Here is a 22815-nt window from a genome sequence, read left to right as displayed (position 1 = left end):
CATATACATATTAAAAACCACATATATATACACACACATCCAAAAATTAACAAGATTTATCTTCTATAGCAAAATATCTAGGTAAAGGAACATTTGTCTTTTTATACATTTCAAAATTTCTTACACTAAGCAAGAATATAGTTTTTATAATCAAGCCTTTTAAAAAGTGATAAACTGTTAAAGTCATTTTGGAAAACAATTCTGCATTATCTGATAAATCTGAAGATGACTGTGCCCTATGACCCCCTAATTCCAATCTTAGGAATAAACAGACCTTAGAGTAGTGGTTTTCAATAGTGGCTATACATGAAAATCACTTAGGGAACATAAAAGTTATAAAGTACAATGGTAAACCAATGATTAAAAGTACAGTTAGAACTGAGATTGGAAGAATGAGGAAACCAAAAGGCAGATAGTGACTCTACTGTTTCTAATGAAACTCTAGAAATCTTTACAGTTAGGAGCACAGGAACTGGGAAATGCAATCTTAGAAAAGGAGTGGAATGGGATGTTGTCTATAGTAGATACGGGTGCTCTTGAGGTTCAGATGTACTAGTAAGAATACAGAAGTATCATAATGGTGGGCAGCATCAGGGAATAAAAGATCCTAACAGTCCAATGTAAAAAGGGCTAAACTTAGGATATTTGCTTCTCTTCACATCTACAATGCATCTGTTTTCCAATCCTGCATGCCAAATATTTATAGGAGAAATTTTTTGTATGAGTTTGCTAATGACAGGTGTGAACAGGCCAAAAAGCACGGAGAAAAACGAAAAAAATAATTTCAGGACATCAATTAATCTCGCTTACCATAAGCTTCTTCAATCAAAGCACAGTAAGGATTAATGCCACTGCCATTCCTTTTGGCTTCTTGTTCTCCAAGCCTCAGGATATTTTCCAAGCCATTTAGGGCAACCTGTACAATCTTAGAGTCCATGACTGTGAGGAGATCACAGAGTGGCTTGATACAGCCCAGTTCTACGAGGTACCTAAATTGATAGAACAATTTAGTCACATAAAGCTTTTAATTTCATAAAACTTCAGTGAAATTGGTGGAAGGGAAATCCTCAAATTCATTGAAGAAATAAAAGTAGACACTTGTTCAACCATACAACCTACACCTTGTCCAAAAAAGTCCAAGAGACACTGATAGCAAATAAACACGAAAAGACACCCAGCATGTGTCACTGGGAGGCTACAAATCAAAACCGATGACCCCACACCTGTTAAAATGGATAAAATCCAAAACACTGACACCACCACATGCTGACAAGGATGTGGAGAAACAACATCCTTTTTATTTTGCTTGAGACGACATCTCATTTTTTGCTGGTAGGAATAGAAAATAAGATAACCACAGTGAAAAACACCTTGGCAGTTTTTTTTTTTTTTAAGAAAGCTTTTCATATGATCCAGCAATCACACTCCCCAGACATTTACCCAATTGTGATGAAAATTTATGTCCACACAAAAACCTGTACAAGTATATCTACAGGAGTTTTATTCGTAACTCAGGTGAATGAATAAACTATAGTGCATCCAGACAATGGAATACTGTTCTTGTATAATCACAAAGTTGTGTCCGACTCTTTTGCAACTCCAAGGACTATAGCCCACCAGGCTCCTCTGTCCATGGGATTTCCCAGGCAAGAATACTGGAGTTGGTTGCCACTTCCTTCTCCAGGGGATCTTCCCCACCTAGGGATCAAACCCATGTCTCCTGCATTGGCAGGTGGATTCTTTACCACTGAGCCACCAGGGATTCAGTGATAAAAATAAAATGAGCTATCAAGCTATGAAAAGATGTGAAGGGACCTTAAATGCATAATGCTAAATGAAAGAAACTAGTCTGGAAAGACTCCATACTGTATGATTCCAAATACATAACATTCTGGAAAGTATAAAACTTTTATAAAGGCAACAGAAAAGAATAGTGATTGCCAGGGATTTGAGGGAGAGGGTAAGGGTGTAGTGATGAACAGGTGAAGAAGAGGGGACTTTTAGAGCAGTGAATGATACAACAATGGTGGAAACATTCATCAAAATCTGTAACTGTACAACACAAATAATAATCCTCAATATAAAATATGAATTTAAGCTAATAATGTATCAGTACTGGTTCTACTGTAACAAATATAACCATACTAAAGTAAGATTTTACTAGAAGAAATTTACTAAGTATACAGGAACTTTTATTATCATCTCAATTTTTCTCTTCTTTTAAAAGCCTTAATTTTTTAAAGTTTTATATCATATTTAGCTTTATTATTTACTATGGAATGAATTCAATAGTATCGTGCATAATTTTATTTAAATATTTACTGATAATTTAGATGATATGTCCTTCGACAGGCTAGGTCACTCAAATACAGACTACATAGGCCTAAAGCCATTTCTGACCATTTCCCCTTCCTTTACAGCACAGTTTTTAGTCACTAAAACCTGTTAACCATTCCTTCAACATATCTATATAATTGTCAGTTTCTCTTTAAAAAAAAAAAAAAGCCTCCTTAGATTATATTAGTTGCTGCAAATTTGAAAATCATAGAAAAACATAAAGAAAAATAAAAAGTATCCAGAGATAACCCGCTGTGCTACATATAAGCAGGATGACTTTGGACAAGTTATCTGATCTGTGTCTCAGTTTCCTCAAGTAGAGAAATCTGGCAACCACACTAAGTCTGTCATTAAATGCCACCAAAATTTTAAAAGTAGTTAATTAAACAGATGCTTACATGGTCTGCACTTAAAACTCCACTGGCCTATACAGGCAACATCAATTGGATATTTCAGAGACTTGTTCAGAATCTCGAAATTGTCCTCAAGCTTGATCCTGGTCTATGTCTGATGTGATCTCCTCTCCCCACTAGAAATCTTGGTTCAGTGACCTCTAATCCTTGTATTTTCTTTTAAAACCTCATTACTTTTGTAATACTGTTTGGTTGTAAAATCTTTTATTATGAAAACCAGTGTACTGAAAACTTGATTCAGGATTAAAAACAAATTTTAAGTTATAAAAAGCTTCTAGAACTTATATATATATATAATTAAATGAATAAATATTGACTAAAACTATTTTAAAAATACCAAAAAATGTGCTAATAAGTAAATTCAGAGTTTTGAAGATGTGAGTAGATTTTATCTGCACAAACATGGTAAATGAGCTCTGGGTTCCAAATTCTAGCCATTTAAGTTATACCTCCTTACAAGATCAGAGGAATTTAAGGTGCTATTTTCTGCTGCAATCATTCATCTCTGGAGACTTAAAGACCACCACAGTGGTGTTTCACTATTGATAAAAGTTTCTCCAAACAAAGTAACCTTCATCAAAACAGAGGACCAGGAGAGTTGGGCTGGTAGGAGATGGAAAATCATACCACTTTGAGAAAAGCATGGTTCAAGTCTAGAACTGGCTCCAATGAATGGTGTATTTCAAACACTTGGATAAAGCAATCAGTGATAAAGCAATCACTGATGCTACGTGGCTTTGTGTCAGGAAAGGCTTTCATTAAGAAAATTTCTGATGAGCAACAAACTCACCGTGTCTTAAACCATCTCTCTTAAGACAGGATTTTGCTTCTTCTGTGTCCTAATTTTTATCAACAGCGTCACTTTTTCCTTCAGTCTTTAGCTCTTTTCTTTCCTTTTCAATCTGTTACCAAATCCTATAGATCTCTTTCCAATATTTAGACCCGTACCTCACTGCTACAGCTATTATATATATATTTTGCTCACACAGCATGTGGGATCTTTAGTTTCCACTAGGGATCAAACCTATATGCCCTGCAGTGGAAGCAGTGAAGTCTTTTTTTTTTTTCTTTAACATTTAAATAGAAAATTTATTATTTTCATCTTCCAAGTGTTTTCTTTTTCTATCAGGGGAAAAAAAAAGAATCTTAAGGACAGTTGTCACTTGCTGCCAAATTGAGGGTAGTCTTTCTCCAGTGGTTTAGTCGCTAAGTTGTGTCCGACTCTTGTGACCCCATGACGTCTTAACCACTGGATTGCAAAGGAAGTCCAAGTCCTTACAGCTATTACTGTAATTTTCACCATCACTGCGTACTAAACTATTAATACTACAATGGCATCTTAACTGCTCTCTTTCCTCTCCTCACAATACTGTCTTCTTCATATCACTCTTAATATTAAAGACACTCCAAAGTCTTCCTAATATCCAAGATTAAAACCTTCATCCCAGTTTTCAAAGTCTATCAATTATTTAATTCCTCATCCCTGCAAAATAATAGCCTATAGAGAGATTGATTTGCCTATTCCAATAACATTTACTGTGCACATTTCTTCATGATATTCTCTCCTCTAAAACTGCCAAATCTCTACTCAAATGGCAAGTTTCATCTCTTTTATGAAACTTTAATTCCAGGCAACATTATTTATCCTTCAGTTTTAAGAACTGTAGTATGTATTAGCATTTGATTATATTTAACCTAAAATTCTGAGTATTTCCCAAGTTATTCATAACTGGTTCTTGCATCTAAATCTCGTCTTCTCAACAAGAATAAGCAAAAGCCACATAGATGTCTTTTGTCAGTAATAAAGTCATTTTATTTTCTATAATTTAGACTGTAATATTTTCATAATAATCTTTCAATATAACTCTTTAATTAAGGAAAAAATGGCTAGGAGATTGAGAATTAACTTCATTATTACTAATGGCTATGCTGAACTTTAAAAAGGGATAGGAGCCATTCCATTCCTAACAGAGCAAAATACCCTGAATAGTTCCTGATGGATACCATAGTATTTTTTAAATGTCTTTAAAATATACACATGTACAGTTTCATTATGTCAATTAAGAAAACATACTGGTATAAAATATAGTGACAATAATTACAAATCTGAATCTGAACATAAAACTTGACTATCAACTGTTCTGTGTGCATGCGTGTTAAGCTGCTTCAGTCATGTCCAACTCTGAGCAACCCCATGACTGCAGTCTACCAGGCTCCTCTGTCCATGGAATTCTCCAGGCAAGAACACTAGAGTGGGTTGCCGTGCCCTCCTCCAGGGGCTCTTCCCAACCCAGCATTGAACCCGCGTCTCTTACATCTCCTGCACTGGCAGCCAGGTTCTTTATCACGAGCGCCACCTGGGAAGCCCCATCAACTGTTCTAATAACTTCTATATTACTTCATATTACTGCCATCTGGTGGTGACATATTTAAAAATCATAGTACTCCAAACCAGAATTTTGAAGATTAAAAAAGACTCAATCTCATACAAATAGGTTCTGAAGACCACTTGAAGTCCTCCTTGACTAACCTATCCATGATGAACTCTACTGAAATAGCTACTGCATGTGTTAATCTATTTAAATTGTATTATTTCAGGTATATACCTCTGATTTTCTGTAATTGATCAATTTCTGAAATCTTAGGACTACTTTACCTTCTCATGTTGAAATTCCGAACACAGCACTAAAAGTCAGCATTGGCTGAGCACCTACATTTAATCCACAAAGAAACAATATCAGAAGTATCTATGTTTCCCCCATGTTACATGTGTAGAAAAGGTGAATGGTTTAACACTCATTGGTGACCATCTTCTCATTTGAATTCCCCAAAGTATGTTAAGGCAGGATATATCTATAATCAAGCATTTGATTATATGATATTCTTTTGAGGAATTGATCCCTATCCGTATTTATGCATTCTCTAGCCATTAAGGTCGTAAATTGCTGCTCTAGGGGCCATTTAAGTCTCAATCTAATACAAATCTCTCCCTTTACTAAATAATAGTACTTTAGGAGACTTGCCCCTACTGAATTTGGCACTTTCATACTTCTCTTTCAAGGCTGTGCATTTCTATTATTAAGACATCTAAACAAGAAATAGCAAGTTAGCTATTAAAGTTAGACTCTTAAGAATTCTACAAGTAACCTACTGGACTACCCACAATGTTTTTGATCAGACAGCTTTCAGAGGAGGCTCAAGTCACCCCTATAAGTATTTCAATGGCCTCAAACCTCAACTATGCCTTCCTTCTCACGTCCCAGAATTATCTTTAACAATAAAGAATGGGCGAAATATTAAGAAATCAAATATATGCGAGTCTAATTATGAAAATAATAATCTTCCAAGAGGCCAGAGTTGAGCATTCTTAACTGGGAGACAGAATGATTTTCTTTACAAGGCACTACTTGGCTAGTACTTACTTGATCTGTTCAGCTGATCCTCCAGAAGTTGCATTTGTGATGGCCCAAGCAGCTTCTTTCCTTGTCCGAAACTCAGCAGTTTGTAATATACTAATAAGGGCTGGGAAAATGTTGGCATCTATCACAGTCTGAAATTAAAGAAAAAAAATTAAAGAAAACAAAATTACAGGAGTTGTAAAAATGTTCATGATGCTACTTATAACTTTTCAGCTAGCTTTACTAACGTTGCCCCTCCCCTGTTAAAGATCCACCAGAAAGAATTAACTACTCATTATCCCAAACTTTTTGGCTACACTTAGTAACACTAACATCCTTCCTAGAGTTTGTGACCTTGTAATCGCCTAGTTTTCTATTCTACATGGGTTCTTTTCTTTTATTGTTCTCTCTTATTCCATTCACAGTAACAAATTTTAAAGGTTTAATTCTCTGTTCCTCAGCCATTCTCCTTTCTTTCATAGCATCCACTCTCACATGTGTGTTCTACAGCTCCAGTCCCCATTTCTCACTGGAATTCCAGTCCAAGGTGGCTGAGAGCTTAGTTTATATCTGCTATCCACCTTAAACATATCATCTGCTCTATCAGGTCTTTTTTCAAACCTCTCTAGTTCACAAAGGCTGTTTTGTATTTATTTATTCATTCTAAATTCAATCAGTCACCAAGTCTCCCTTACATTCTCAATTCAGAACATCCTAAGTCCATCTTTTCCTTTAGCACTGCCACAATTTCACTCCAAGCCACAACCTCCCACCCAGATTACCAGAATAGCCTTTAGTTAGACAGAGTACTTTTATTCAGTCCCTCTCATATACTTAAGTAGTCTTCCTCAAATTGCTTTCTTCATGTTTCTCCTCAGTTCAAGAACCTAAAATGGGTTATCATTTCCTGTATCAAAAAACTACACAATTGATGGTAGCAGACAATAAACTACAGCTGAAAACATGCTATAAATTGCCATAGCTATAAATCCCAGTCCCTGACAGCCTTCTGGGGGGTGACTAACAATGTTTTCCTGGTCAAGAACTCTTTCTATTATACCACTGAAGGAAATCAGTAAAGTTTCGTGGAAAGATGCTTCATCTTGGTTCTGTCATTTACTGAAGGTATCTGTGAGCAAATCATTTTATTTCTCTGAGCCTCAGTTTCATCTTTAATCAAGAATGTTGGATTAGATGACCTCTACAGTTCTACTCAGCTCAAAGTCTACAGTATATCTGTTCTACTTTGTTGTTTCACCCTTTCTCATGGTCTATCCTGAAACATCTGGCCCACTACTTGGTCTCTCAGTTGGGTCACTCTCCCACTAAAACAAGAACAAAAATCAAGGGCAGATAACCATTTAGAGAAAACTAGGTCCCCAAAGATTCGTGAAAAACTGAAGCAATCTAACACAAGTCCATTAAAAAATAAATAAATATAAGTCTAAAAAGACTTAACCTCTATAATGCAATAAAAAAAGTAGTAGACTAAATAAGATGGCATTGGAAATCAGTGGTCTCCAAGGCAATAATGGAAAGAAAAAAAAAGTATACACACACACACACACACACATATACACTTTAAATGCTGACTGAAAAAACCCTTAAATAATAAAAATATAGAATAAAGATGGGTGGTATGAGATTACCTGGATCTGTGCCCTATTTCCAGCTGTGATATTAGATATTGTCCAACATGCCTCCTTTTTGATAGACTCCTTTGGGCTACTCAGCAAATGCAACAAACTCTGCAGAGCTGAGCAATTCAAAATTACCTGAAGGAAAAGTTTGAAAAGGTTACTTACTGTATTGATCCAAACAGAAGTAAATCTCTAACTCACATACTTTATCTTAGGAAAATACAGGCAAAAAAAAAAATCTCTCCTTGAAATTTTAGACTTAATTTTACACATGTGAAAAAGTATTCACTGCTAAAAAGAATTCATTTCTAAGATTATCAAAGCAATTTCATTATATATACTCACAACTGCTAAACATAATTAATAGATAGCATAATGTGCCTTATTCACTTTACTATGCCTGTAGCATATTAAAATATCTTTCCAGTAAGTGGCCAGAAATTAGTTAAGTGGTCTCAGATTTTTAAGTCTTCTGATGACTCTCTACCTGGTAGTCAACAAATCAATATATACTTAGTTAAGAATACCAGGTGCTTTACAGGATACAAACACTGAAAATACATGCCCCCAGCTATCAAACAGCTTACAAAGCTGAAGAAAGTAAGAAAAATATAAGTGAACAAGGAAATCTACTCTACCAGAAACTAAAATCATAAAGTTATAAATTTAAAATAATATGTGACAGGCTCAAGAATCAATCATTAAAGAAGAGAAAAGTGAAAGTCACTCAGCCCTGTCCAACTCTTTGCGACGCCATGGACTATACACTCCATGGAATTCTCTAGGCCAGAATACTGAAGTAGGTAGCCTTTCCCTTCTCCAGGGGATCTTCCCAACCCAGAGATTGAACCCACATTTTCCCACACTGTAGATGGATTCTTTACCAGTTGAGCCACATGGGAAGCCCCTAAAGAAGAGAACAGCATATCTAGTCTAGAAACAAATGCAAGTATTTATAAAGAATTAAGTATATATACTTTTTTCTTCAAGAAAGGATTAACTGACTGGTGTCTTATTTAATAGATGGTTCTAGTGAAGAACTAAAGAACCTCTTGATAAAGATCAAAGAGAAGAGTGAAAAAACAGGCTTCACACTCAACATTAAAAAAACTAAGATTATGACATCTGGTCCTATTACTTCATGGTAAATAGATGGGGATAATGTGGAAACGGTCAGATTTCATTTTCTTGGGTTCCAAAATCAATGTGGACGGTGACTGCAGTCACAAAATTAAAAGACACTTACTCCTTGGAAGAACAGCTATGACAAACCTAGACAACATATTTAAAACCAGAGATATCACTTTGCTGACAAAGGTCCAGATAGTCAAAACCATAGTTTTTCCAGTAGTTATGAATGGATGTGAGAGTTGGACCATAAAGAAGGCTAAGCGCCAAAGAACTGACACTTTGAAACTGTGGTGCTGGAGAAGACTTGAGAGTCCCTTGGACTGCAAAAAGATCAAACCAGTCAATCCTAAAGGAAATCAGTACTGAATATTCACTGGAAAGTCTGATGCTGAAGGCAAAGCTCCAATACTTTGGCTACGTGATGCGAAGAGGTGACTCACTGGAAAAGACTCTGATGCTGGGAAAGATTGAGGGCAAGAGGAGAAGAGGGTAAAAGAGGATGAGATGGTTGGATGGCAATACTGACTCAATAGACATGAGTTTGAGCAAACTCAGGGAGATAGTAAAGCACAGAAAGCCTGGTGTGCTGCAATTCATGGGGTTGCAAAGAGTTGGACAGGACTTAGGTGACAGACTGAACAACAAGGACAACTAGAATAAGGGGTTAACTAGTTGAAAAAAAATTTTAAATCAATTCTTAACCCCAAACAGTTACTAAAATAAATTTGCAATCTATTTAAAGAGTAAATATAAAAAAGAAACCATAAAGCAGAAGAAAATATTAATATAAATTAGCCAGTTAACAGCTGGTTTGGAGGACAGTGAAGGACTTTCCAAGCATTAAAAACAGTAGAAGAAATTATAGGGGAAAAGTTAAAATTTTACCGAATAGAAATTTTTGTATGTCAAGAAATTCATGAAAATTAAAATGCACAGCAATGTGTAAAAAGCATTTGCAACAGAAAAGGTTGCTGTCTTTAGTATGTAAACTGATAAGAGAAACTACAATTTTAATAGCAAATTACCTCACAAAGAAATGAAAATTAAAATGAAGCCAATTTTGCCTAATTCAGAAAGTAACAAAACTTGTAGTTTAACAAGTACAGTCATTCCAAATAACAGTATAAAAAAGTCACAAAGCAATTTGTTAAATGCTGAAGATGTGGTGTGGAAAATAAGCATGTCAGAAGTTAAAGAATTACTTGAGAAAGAGTAATAAGAAAAAAAAAAGACTTCATGGGACAGGGTGGGAGGAAACACTCTGAAACTCAGATAGGATTTTATAAGCAAAGAAGAGGGAGGACAAAGCATATGGAAGCATTAGAAAATAAAAAATGCTGATAAGCTATCACAAAGTACTGAATTAAGAAAACATCAGTGAAACTATTAAGGAAAGGTTCTGTACCCCCAAAATTAACAGGAGGCTAGAAAGAAGAATGAAACTAAAATACTGCAGTACAAATTCCTAAGTCTTTCAAGGTTCTTTATCTCATAGGCACTAAAGCTCAATGTTTCTAGAAGGAAAATAATGTGAACAATTATTTTAGAGAAGATTAAGCAGTTATTAGGAAGAATACACCGAGAGGGGTAAATGCCTGGGAGAGCAGGAGGATAAATAAGGTAGGTACAGCAACAACCACTGTACGTGAGAAAACAGGGCCCAAACTAAGGTAATCAGGTGTGGACCTAGAAACAATAAAGGGACTTGCCTGGTGGCGCAGCGGGTAAGAATCCGCCTGCCAATAATGCAGGGGATAGGAGTTTGATTCCTGGTTGGGAAGATTCCATATGCCACAAAGGCTGTGCACAACTACTGAGCCCAGGCTCTAGGGTCTGCATGCTGCAAGCACTGAAGCCTGCATGTTCTAGGGCCCATGAGCCGCAAGCTACTGAGCCTGTATGTCACAATTACTGAATCCTGCACACCTAGAGCCCATGCTCCACACAAGAGAAACCACTGCAATGAGAAGCCCTCACACCACAATGAAGAGCAGCCCCTGTGTGCTGCAACTAGGGAAAGACCACACAAAGCAACAAGGTCCAGCACAGCCAAAATTCAATAAAAACGCTAAGAATCCATAAGACCTGCTGACTTGCTATCAAAAAAAAGTATGAGAGATAGAGACACCAAACAAGACTGCCAAGTTTCAAGAGTGGGTGAATAAATCGTACCATTAATTGAAGTGGGAAAAATCAAAACTTGGAACTCACTTTGTGGGGGAGAAGATAAAGTGAGACGGGTACTAGAGACATGTTATTGGAACTTGAGAGAGACCAGAACTCTATACAGATTCAGAACTTCATTTATTAGGTAAATATTTGTTGAGTCTCTGTACATTGTGCCTGGGACAATTACAAAAGCACAGAGTGGACAAGACTGACACAGTCCCACCTCTGTAAGCTTACGATCTAGCAGACAGCTATCATACAGTGGGAAGCACTATGATGGACGAAACAAAGGAGGGAGCACCTAATTTAAGAGTTTGCTTCTCAGAGAAAATCAATAGCAAGACTTGAAAAATGACAAGACATTAGTGGCAGAGTTCAAGTTTGCGGGAGGGACTGGTCAGACCAGAGATGGGGGATGGAGGCATATATTCCATGCTGAGGGAAGCAAGCTCTGTGTAAAATCTCAGAACTCGGGTGTATCACAGCTATTACATAGGAATAAACAAGGCAAAAGCATAGAACATGGCATGGGAAGGGGTAGACAAACTTTTTTTCAATAGCAAATACACTGATATGGTTTTAAGATTCAGAAAATAAAAAGGACTATATAAGTTTTAAGCTTCCTTTCCATTCCTATACCCCAGCTACCCACAGAGACAACCAACGTTATTAGCTTCCTATGTGTGCTTCCTGAGAAATTTTATGCAATTACAAACACACACATATTGTTTCTTTCTCCTCTCCTCTCCACAACTCTTACACAAATAGTAATGTATGCCACACAATAATCTGTGCCTTGTTTTCCTTTTTAAACAACAGAACCTGAAAAACATTCCGTATATTAAAACATGCTTAACAGGTTCTTCATTCTGTTGCACAGCATTTCATTATACAGGTGCCAGACTTTAAAGGATCTTAGAACACTATTCAACAACAATCGGGGGCTATAAAAACATTTTAAGAGAATGACATGATCAAATTTGCATGTTACAAGCATCCTTCTGGTGACATGGGAACAGTACAGTACAAAATGTGTGAACTAAGCACTGCAAGGAATAAGCAGAGATGACCATCATTAGTGACTGATAAGAAAGATAGAAGAAAGGCAGTAATCAAACTAACGTCCAGGTTTTTGGCTTGGGCAACCGCTGGAGTCATTCACCAAGACAGGAATGTAAATAAGCAAAGGGCGAGATACACCAGGAAAAACAACAGTTTCTCTGTGGACAGAATAATTTTAAAGTAAATATTAAGAGCTGGAAGAACATCTGAGAACAAAGTTTCCTTAATTTTAGAGAAGAGAAAAATGAAGACATTAAATGTCTTGCTGAAAGTCAGAGCTGGTTAAGAAAGAGCTAAAGCTGAAACCTAATCCCCTACAGAGGATAATCCCATGAAGAGAAATGAACAGGTAAAGGAGCTTGCTAAAGAAAAATAAATGGTCAGTGAGGCAGGAGACCCAAAATACTTCAACAACACAGAAGCCTAGGAAGATAATTTCAAAGATGATGCCAAGGCATCTGAGGGATCAAAAATAAAAACAGCTAGAAGAATCCACCGTGAGTGATGTATCTTGATATAAAAGTTGAATGGAGTAGAGGATAACATTAAGAACTAGGAGTGCAGATCCTCCTCACTCAGGAAACTTACCATGTACAAAATGGAGGAAGCTACCAGGGAAGATGACATGAAGCTGACAGAAAGGATGCTACTGGAAACTTCTGATGCTCACAGGAATCCCTTCAAGTAGAAGTAGTGAGAAATAAATCTAACCAAAAGGATAAGTTGCACTAGTATGTGTGTGTGTGTGTTGGGGGGCGGGGGGGGGCAGCAGCTCAGTTTTATCAGATTCTTTGTGATCCAAGGAACCCTCCAGGCTCCTCAGGAACCCAAGCAGTAGATCAAGACAGAGATACAGAGAGTGAAGGTATTGAAAGTAGCTACCAAGGCTAACATTTAACAAACATCAATGAAACAAAGTATCAATTCTCCCCAATAATATGGAGTTAAATACTATAATGGAAACATACTGGTGGTGGGGGCAGTGGGGGTGTCAATGTGCTATTTTGGAAGGAAAAAAAAGTTACCATTTATTCATACCTGTGTCTGAATATCATCTCCTGTGACAATGTTTCCAACAGCCCGCAAAGCAGGAGAAACCACTTTATAATCATTATGCCTGCAACCATAAAAAGAAAAGATGTATTATATCCAACAGTAACATCTGTAATCCCCTCTCCTTAGAGCCAAAACCCAAAAGATATGTGATAGTATGTTGGACCAGAAAGGTACAAGGAACCCTACCAGGATGAGGAAATGTTTTTGGTGTACCCAAGAAGGACTGTTTTTCCATTTAATATTTTTGGATAAAAGCTACAAATCTGTTCTAAAAACCTTTCCCAAGTATTTCATCACCTAGAGTCCAAGTTTTTCCTCTCATTCTTTAAAACAGGTTTCATTTACTCTTTACTTGGTTTCCATGCTTGCTAATAGAGAGCAACAGTAACATTTACGTAGCACTTTTAAAGTTTTACAATCATTTCATTTTCACAGAAATAAAAACATGTCAACAGTTGAACTACCTTGAAAATGAGTCAGGCTCCATACTTCAAATACTATAAACTCCTTCTACTAAACTTCAGCTAACTTAGTGGTCTGAAAACCCCCTCTAAAATCTTCTACATATCTGAAGACAGATATTAAGTTTTGACTTCACACTAAATAAGTTAATATCCTTTAACTTTCCTTAAATATCTTTATTTTCTCTCCCGTTTAATGAGATTGATCACTCTTCTCAAAACTATGCCAGTTTCTTCACATTTAAGATCTGATGACCAAAAAGAAATGTTAAAACATATGGTAAAAGTCATTAAAGAGTACAAAAGATTACTTCTGAGATTCTGAATGCTGTACTTCTGACTCCTCCAGCATCACATTGCTTTTAATTCACAAAAGCATTATGCTACTGATCTGTACCCAGTCTGCAGCCAGCTATCATCACAGAGTTTTATAGTCTATATATTATATTATCTAACCCATTCCATGTGTCATCTTTGGAACAATGTTTCCTTCCATTACTTTATACTTACTCCAATAAATTTCACATGGCTTGTAATTATACTATTTCCCCATTATGTTATCACTCTAATTTTTTCTTCAATAGTATTTTCTAAAAATTTGATTAATACAGTCTCAAATTAGTTATGCCATCAGTAAATCTTCCACTTCGTAAATGAAAGGGATCCAAAGATATATAGCAAATGAAATTCAAAGTCTGACACCAGTCTATAAGCTTTAAAGAGCTTAGACTAACTGAGCCTAGACTACATGAGACAAAAGATAAGTTTGCTATCCAGTGGTTTGTCTCAGAATATTAAGTATGAGCTAGAACTAAATAGTTCAGAGTTTTCCAAATGTTTTTGCTGAAAGGCTGCTCACAGAGGAAGAATAAGAGACTCTTTATAACCCTCAAAACAAAAAAACAAACAGATTTAATGTGAATATAAAAAGTAACAAAGGACAGTAGCCCAAAGCACAATGAATCAGTATAATACATTAATATTTGAGTATCAGCAACTAGAAAACTAGTATGAGAGACGAAAGAACACACACACTTTCTTAAAGATATCTTACATCAACAGCTCCACAAGTCTCCTACATACTCCTGCATCAATGACTGCTTGAATTTTATCATTGGGTCCATCTGACAGATATGAGAGGGCCCAGCAGGCATCAGCCAGTACATCAGTGTCACTGACAAACAGCAACCAGGAAAGCACATTCAGACAAGGGGAAACCTGTAAAGGAAAGGTGACATGATTATGAAATTCAATAAAATAAAAGCAAGTGAGGAGTGGGGATCCAGAAAGCAACCAGGCACACACCTGGTGACTTCTGGGGTGATTAATACTTCTAGAAATGGAGTAATAAGTGGCCAAATGACATTTCCACCTTGCAGTTTACTTTGACAATAGTCAGAGCCCAAGGAAAACAATTTCAAAGAGTGAAGTTTAATATATACCAATTTTCAGGGTGGGATTCCTTGTCAAAACACTCTCTGTGGATCACAGATAAAGCAATTTTCCCAGCTAAAGCTAGGAAATTCTACATTTTAGATACTTTGTTATGAACAAAAAATGCCACATTTTAAGGTTAGTTCAGAGCTTTCTACAGGCAGTGAGATTTATTCCAAATTCAAACAAAAACAAAGACCTAGTTTTCTAGAAACAAAATTCTAACATTTTAGTTTATCAAAAATCATTCTCTTTCTATTCACATTAACACTAGTTGCTACACTCTTTTAACTGTACTTTTTCTGCCAATTTCCCACATAATCCTTACCTTTGCAAATTCTGGAGGTGGACTTTTCCCTCTACAGAGATTAGACAAAGCCCATACTGCATTCCGGGTCATAGTCAGGCGGTTCTGCTTTGAAAATAACCTATAAGCATAATGATGCAACTGGTAAATGATATAATGGGCATCAGTTCTCTGAAAGCATATGATAAATATTTAACCACTTAATGCTATTGATAGACAGATGTCTTCAAATAGCTCTTCTCCAGAACAATAAAGTTTAATTCTAACACAAAGAGTTCAGATGTTTGGCACTTCTTTTTACACACCAGAATAACAGAGAGTGCCCAAAGAAATGAGCTGAACAAGTTAGTAAGAAAATATTTCTAATGAAAAGCAACACTAGGAAATCCAAAATGATTTCCAAAGATGCACTCGTTTCTGAGGAATTTCCCATATTTTCAATACTCACAAAAAAGAAAGAAACTTACTGCAGAAGAGGGGGAAGAATATTGCAGTCTAAGACATAGTCCCTGCACATGGTACTATCTCCAGCAATGTTGCCAAGAGCCCAGACTGCCTGTGAAAGAATTATTCATTAATGACAGGCTGCAGAAATATGTTCTCATATTTCTTTCAAAAAAGATGCCAACATACTTAAAAACTCTTTACAAAATAATACAGTAGCTAATCAACATATTGTACATGGACATTAACTATTAACACCACTAAGCTCACTCATCAGGGAGTCAAATGAAACTGTTATGGGACTGGCAGAAGATCAGTAATGTTAAAAATATACATGTGAATATACTCATGGTAGTGAAGTCATTAAAAAGAGGTACCAGTTCTTATATATATTCTTTACCTTAGAGGGTCCTATCCTTAAGTAACATTCCATGCAGCCCTTGGAACATAGCAGAGATCCAAATGGTTTACTCAGCTGATTTAAAATGTATTTTAAGCTTGCTTACAAAAGAAAACAGTGAGCCAAGAAATTAAGAGCAATAAAAATGCAAAAAACTTGACTCAATTTTGGGAGGTGGATATACTAGCAATCGACTAATCTTTCATGGGTACACACATAATGTTAGAACTTACAAATTATACACTTTAACCATATGCAGTTTACTATAGGTTGATTATACCTTAATAAAGTTGTAGAATAAAATCATACTCATTTAATTTGTATTTATGAGTTTGACAAAGTTTGTGATAATTAAAAACGCATTTTCTCTAAGCGATTTTCTGCACAAAAGTGACAAAGACTTGCTACTTCAATCAACACTAGAGCATCACCAAAAACAAACTGCTCACATGTCTACAACGTGCATGTGTAAGACTTGAGGAACTTCAGGGCTGGAGGGGAAAACAGTTTTATGTTTCTAGGAGAAATTCTGCCTATATTCACTATGAAACTCCCTATTTAGGTTAAGTTTAGATTTCTGGAACACTCCATGTGAGAACCATGAACTGTCATATCCAAGTGGTAAAACTAAGACTCTTAAATATAAGACTCAGGGAAAAACTGTATTCTTTAACCTGCTTCTTTTTACTTGTTTCATCTTTTACCTGTTCCTGGACATCTTCAAACTCTGAGCTGAGCAATTCTATGAAGATAGGCACAGCTCCTGCCTGAATCACAATCCGGGTCTGAAGAGAATTTCCTGAAGCAATATTTGTCAGTACCCAAGCTGATTCAAACTATAAAGATAAAAATAATTTCATTATCTTAGTAGAATTTAATAGGTTGTTTACTTACAACAACAAGGTTTTCTTTAAAAAAAAAACAAAACAAAACACCTGTTCTCTATGCATCAAGAAAGAATCTGAGATCATTATTTGAACATAATCTATCAGGTAAATATTATACTAATTTAATAGAAGACTTCCCAAAGAAATAACCTTCATCAGGAATATTGATCAGGTGTCTAAAATTTCAGATCAAGGTAGAGCTGACATGAGACCATAAGAAGAATGAGGGAGTGTTTGGTACCGTACTGTATTTTTCAAAAGGGTTAAGAAAGAACATATGCATTAATTTACTTATTGCACAAGATATCTCTTGAAGAAATCACAATAAACTGTAAATACTTGCTACTTACATGGAGAGGTCTGGGTGAATGGGAAACAAGTACAAGAAGGATAAACACTTATTAAAGTAAAACCTTTATGTACCTTTTGGCCTTAAACCATGTTTATTATCTAATAAAAAACAAAATTGAATAGTTTCTATAAAATGGGAAAAGTGAAATGGGGAAAGAATACTAGTGTAAAATGTATAAAATAAGGGCAGAGTGAAAAAGGCAGAGGACAATTTAAATGATTAAGTAGACCAAAAGGAGTTAATAGGCATACAACAAACAGAAATGGCAGCTCTAGATTCCAATAAATGAGCAGCCTTCAAACCAAGGAAGAGAGGTGCGACTTTCTTAAAAAGAGCATTCCTAAAGGTTAATAAACTGGTAAACAGAAGGTATGAAGGAAATTATGGCCAAAAAAAAATACATCACATTATTAATTGTACACGTCTCTATGGTACCTTGACTCTTTAGCCCAATAAAATGAAATCCAAGAATGAACTCCTATTTAGAGTTCTTAATTAAACTTCAGCTTTATTTCCTTCTCCTGTTCTGTCTCCTATTTAATATTCTTTAATGAAGCATATATGTGGGGGCAAAAAAATTCAGAGACATGCCACTTGAATGAGAATCTCAATAAAAAAATCATCAAAAAATGGAGCTGTGATTCTTAAGCTTTTGGGTCTACTGAAAGGTAGCTGTCATATAGAAAAATAAATCAATCACTTGGGATATGGGGAAATGAAAGAAATGGGAAAGCAATCTGCTTAGCACAGTCCAAAGATACATGAATGAAAGACAGTAAATTCATAAAAGAAGACACTTAAAGAAGGGGATATTCAAAGAAACCTATAAGTGTGAAATACAGAAGTGAAATAAAGTGGTCTGATAGACAGTTAGGACACTGATATTACAGCAGCAGGGAGGCCAGACTAGGAACACCACAGTTAAAGGGACTTTTTTTTGCATGATAACTCTTTACTATAATCTCACATGCTAGTAAAGTAATGCTCAAAATTCTCTAAGCCAGGCTTCAGCAATACGTGATCCGTGATGTTCAAGCTGGTTTTAGAAAAGGCAGAGGAACAAGAGATCAAATTGCCAACATCTGCTGGATCATCGAAAAAGCAAGGGAGTTCCAGAAGAACATCTATTTCTGCTTTATTGACTATGCCAAAGCCTTTGTGGATCCAAAGACTGTGTGGATCACAACAAACTGTGGAAAATTCTGAAAGAGACGGGCATACCAGACCACCTGACCTGCCTCTTGAGAAACCTGTATGCAGGTCAGGAAGCAACAGTTAGAACTGGACATGGACCGATTGACTGGTTCCAAATAGGAAAAGGAGTACATCAAGGCTGTATATTGTCACCCTGCTTATTTAACTTATATGCAGAGTACATCATGAGAAATGCTGGGCTGGAAGAAGCACAAGCTGGAATCAAGATTGCCAGGAAAAATATCAATAACCTCAGATATGCAGATGACACCACCCTTATGGCAGAAAGTGAAGAACTAAAGAGCCTCTTGATGAAAGTCAAAGAGGAGAGTGAATAAGTTGGCTTAAAGCTCAACATTCAGAAAACTAAGACCATGGCATCCGGTCCCATCACTTCATAGCAAACAGATGGAGAAACAAATGGCTGACTTTATTTTTTGGGGCTCCAAAATCACTGCAGATGGTGACTGCAGCCATGAAATTAAAAGACGCTTACTCCTTGGAAGGAAAGTTATGACCAACCTAGACAGCATATTAAAAAGCAGAGACATTACTTTGTCAACAAAGATCCATCTAATCAAGGCTATGGTTTTTCCAGTGGTCATGTATGGATGTGAGAGTTGGACTGTAAAGAAAGCTGAGTGCCGAAGAATTGATGCTTTTGAGCTGTGGTGTTGGAGAAGACTCTTGAGAGTCCCTTGGACTGCAAGGAGATCCAACCAGTCCCTCCTAAAGGAGATCAGTCCTGGGTGTTCATTGGAAGGACTGATGTTGAAGCTGAAACTCCAATACTTCGGCCACCTGATGTGAAGAGCTGACTCATTTGAAAAGACCCTGATGCTGGGAAAGATTGAGGGCAGGAGGAGAAGGGGACAACAGAGGATGAGATGATAGGATGGCATCACCAACACAACAGACATGGGTTTGGGTGGACTCCAGGAGTTGGTGATGGACAGGGAAGCCTAGCATGCTGCAGTTCATGGGGTCACAAAGAGTCGGACATGACTGAGCGACTGAACTGAACTGATAAGTTCAGAAGACTTTTAAACACTGAATATAACAAAATAAACTCATCTTAAATCACCTCTGTAATTAAATTACTACCCAAACCAATGTTCAAGCCCTTTTCAATCTGTCTGAATTGAAACTTGACATTTATACAAGCCTTTATATTTTAAAAGCATTAGTCACATACTCTTAGGTGTTCCTTACAACCACCCAGACAGAGATGCCTAGCTTTTCTAGTTTATGAATGAGGAAACTATCAGCAAAATATCCAATGGTCACTAATGATTTGAGTAATGTAAGTCAAAACTATTAAAATAGATTACAGTCTCCTAATCTAGTAGGCTTATGAACCAAGTCAGCTTCCTCTCTGAAACACACTTGTAATAATGACAAAAGCCTTTCAATGGCTTGTAGTTTTAGTATCCAGGGCAAGCAATTTCGATTAATGACATGCCAGATTATTTAGGAAAAGCTAAAAGGAACACAGTTCACCTACAAAGTAGTTTCTTTTGCTTACTAGGAAAATTAACTAGTTTAAGAGAAACATTTGAAGTGAGTACAAAAGCAAACTCTCCTACAAGAAGGAAGGCTCCAAGTTCAACAAAGAGTCATCAGCATCTGAGAACAAGTCAAAAATACGAAAATTTGGAGGAAAAGCAACCTGTAAAAAATGAGTAAAATCAGCATAGACAGCAATCTATATCAAAGAGAGAAAAGGTTTGCAGTGAGATTTTGATGCAAAAGAAATGGTAACAACAACCTGAGTAGATAAACATTGTATTAAAGAGTTATAAGGGCTTCCCTGGTGGCTCAGTGGTAAAGAATCTGCCTGCAATGCAGGAGATGAGGGTTCAATCTCTGGCTTGAGAAAATCCCCTAAAGGAGGGCATGGCAATCCACTCCAGTATTCTTGCTGGGAAATTCCATGGACAAAGGAGCCTGGCAGGTTACAGTCCATAGGGTCACAGAGAGTCAAGACATGACTGAAGCGACTGATCACAACACACACACAGAGTTATCAATGAGAAGAAATTAGAATACTGATTGCTCCCAGAATTCAAACTGCTGTTTGATGAGGTTTAGCACCAAAGGTCTCCCAGAGAAAGAATTCTAGATGCCAATGAAGTGAATAAAATGGAGAAGCAAAACAAAGTAGAGTGATAACAACTAGTAAAATGGAGAAAAAGTAAGTAACAGCCAGAACATGAATGGAAGGAAATTGGAAACTAGGACTTTTCAACAAAAGAACGTACCAGAGTTATGTTTATTACTAAGAAGTACGTAACGATTATAGCCTGAATCCAAAGAAGAGTCAAAGACTCTCCTAGAGAGAATGGAAATCAGAAAGTAATTTTACCACTACTGGATGGTAATGAATAAGTTACGAATAACCATAATAAGTTATGAATAACCATAACCAGATGGTAATGAATAGAAGGAGATGAATAACCATAACCAGAGAGCCACTGAAAACCAAATCATATTCATGGATTAATGAGGCATTAAAATACACACACAAACACGGAGAAGATTACTGTGATGTTTATCTTGTAAAAACTTACCAAGCTCTGCTTGTATAATTTTCTATACCAATGTGTATATGTGTGACATCTATGTATGTATGTGAGAAACAGAAAGAGAGAGAAAGGGAGGGACAGGCTGAGAATTCCCCATGAGTTAAACTCCTATTAAAGTGTTATAAGAACCAACTTTCTTCTTGTGTTTACATGTATTTAATATGTAAGTATGTTTTTTAAAAACTGGGTGAACTTTGAACTATGTTTCTCTTTCACTGGGTATTACAGTCATTATTTTTTGAGTGGGGTGAATGTTTCAGCCTCAGGTCCCAGACTAGATTCCAACACGAGAGTTGATTCCAAAAACAACTGCATAAAGTTATATAGAAATGGCCAGAAAAGGTAATCTAAGTAAGTAACCATGCAATTCAAAAAAACTCAGCAACATGATGAAATGAAAAAAATTCAAGAAATGGTACCATCAGAAGTAAAACCCAAAATAACTATAATCTTTACTCCTCTTTGTTGTTCTAAACTACTATATTCTTAGTGTTCTAACAATGGCATCATGTGAGGAAACAACCTGTCATGCAGCTGTGATTGCTTACAAATTGTAATTTCACTTATTTTTCACTGTCCAGAAATTTCTAAATAAGCCTACAACTGAAATCTGAAGGGCACACTAAAGACTTGATATGTTCTCTCTTTCCCTTCTCAATCTCTACCTTTCGGTGCCCAGTTCCTTAAATAAGGAAAATGAGAATCCAAAACTGAAGTACTTCTGACCTCCTATCAAGTTTCCCACTCCAGGTTGAAGTACGCCTGGTTCCCTTTCTCCATTTGGATCAGGACTCTGTTGCTGGCCACTTTGCCGGTTCCACTCTGGTTCCTAGCAAATGCCAGGCTCACCTGGAGAGCAAGTGAAAAGAGAGGCTCACATCAGAAAAATAAACCCAGATATCAAACTCTGGAGAGAACAGTGCCTGAGTCATCTGAGCAACCTTTCAAGATAGGTAGAGGGCTCAATGAAGATGGGAAAAACATAGGAGGATGAAGGCTTACTGCAGTTTATCACATTAAGCTTTTAGTGTCAACAAGAAAGGTAGAAATGGGAAAACTAAACAAATTTAACTCAAATTTACAACTTTAAGAGGAATATCTATTTAATGACTGGAACTAGGAGGCAATTTACTTATATTCTAGCTTTTTTTGTAAGCTTCTATGTAAGAAGGTTTGGGAATACATCTCAGCACTGCAAAGGACAGTACAAAAATTTTGGGCCTGGACTCAAAAATGCAAACAAAGTGGGTCCAGGGAATACACCATGAGGCAAACCAATCTCATCTCAAGGGCTCAAGTATTCTGAGGCCTACATGTTACCAAGCTTGAGAACGCTGTTAGTTAAATGGCGTAGTCTGCTTCCAAAGTCCTAGATTTCATTCATGATCAACTCATTTGAGGGCAAGTGAGTATTTAGGTAGCACTGCCAAAAGCAGGCATTTTTATCACCTTGGATTGCAACACCCCATTGGTTTGGGATGAGGAAAGCCAGAAAGACAGTGAAGAGACCCTTCACTAGGATTCACAGTTCTTTGTATATGGAAT

The 22815-nt window shown here is 36.5% G+C and overlaps 1 protein-coding gene across 2 annotated transcripts in view; it reads right to left on the bottom strand.

Moving 5' to 3' along the window:
• KPNA1 (karyopherin subunit alpha 1) overlaps window positions 1–22815 on the bottom strand; it is a 66843-nt gene that overhangs the window by 2895 nt on the left and 41133 nt on the right. For both annotated transcript variants that reach the window (XM_061167019.1, XM_061167018.1), the window contains 8 exons: window positions 16957–17088; window positions 15876–15964; window positions 15430–15529; window positions 14722–14885; window positions 13189–13267; window positions 7798–7923; window positions 6173–6300; window positions 811–989 (listed from right to left, as the gene is read on the bottom strand). In XM_061167019.1, coding sequence (XP_061023002.1) covers window positions 811–989; window positions 6173–6300; window positions 7798–7923; window positions 13189–13267; window positions 14722–14885; window positions 15430–15529; window positions 15876–15964; window positions 16957–17088 — 997 coding nt within the window. The remainder of the gene's footprint in view (window positions 1–810; window positions 990–6172; window positions 6301–7797; window positions 7924–13188; window positions 13268–14721; window positions 14886–15429; window positions 15530–15875; window positions 15965–16956; window positions 17089–22815) is intronic.

The sequence above is a fragment of the Dama dama genome, chromosome 19 (genome assembly GCF_033118175.1).
Source record: "Dama dama isolate Ldn47 chromosome 19, ASM3311817v1, whole genome shotgun sequence".
Taxonomy (NCBI): Eukaryota; Metazoa; Chordata; class Mammalia; order Artiodactyla; family Cervidae; genus Dama; species Dama dama.
Note: the sequence above shows the minus strand (reverse complement) of the source record. Positions and strands in the feature narration are given on the sequence as shown.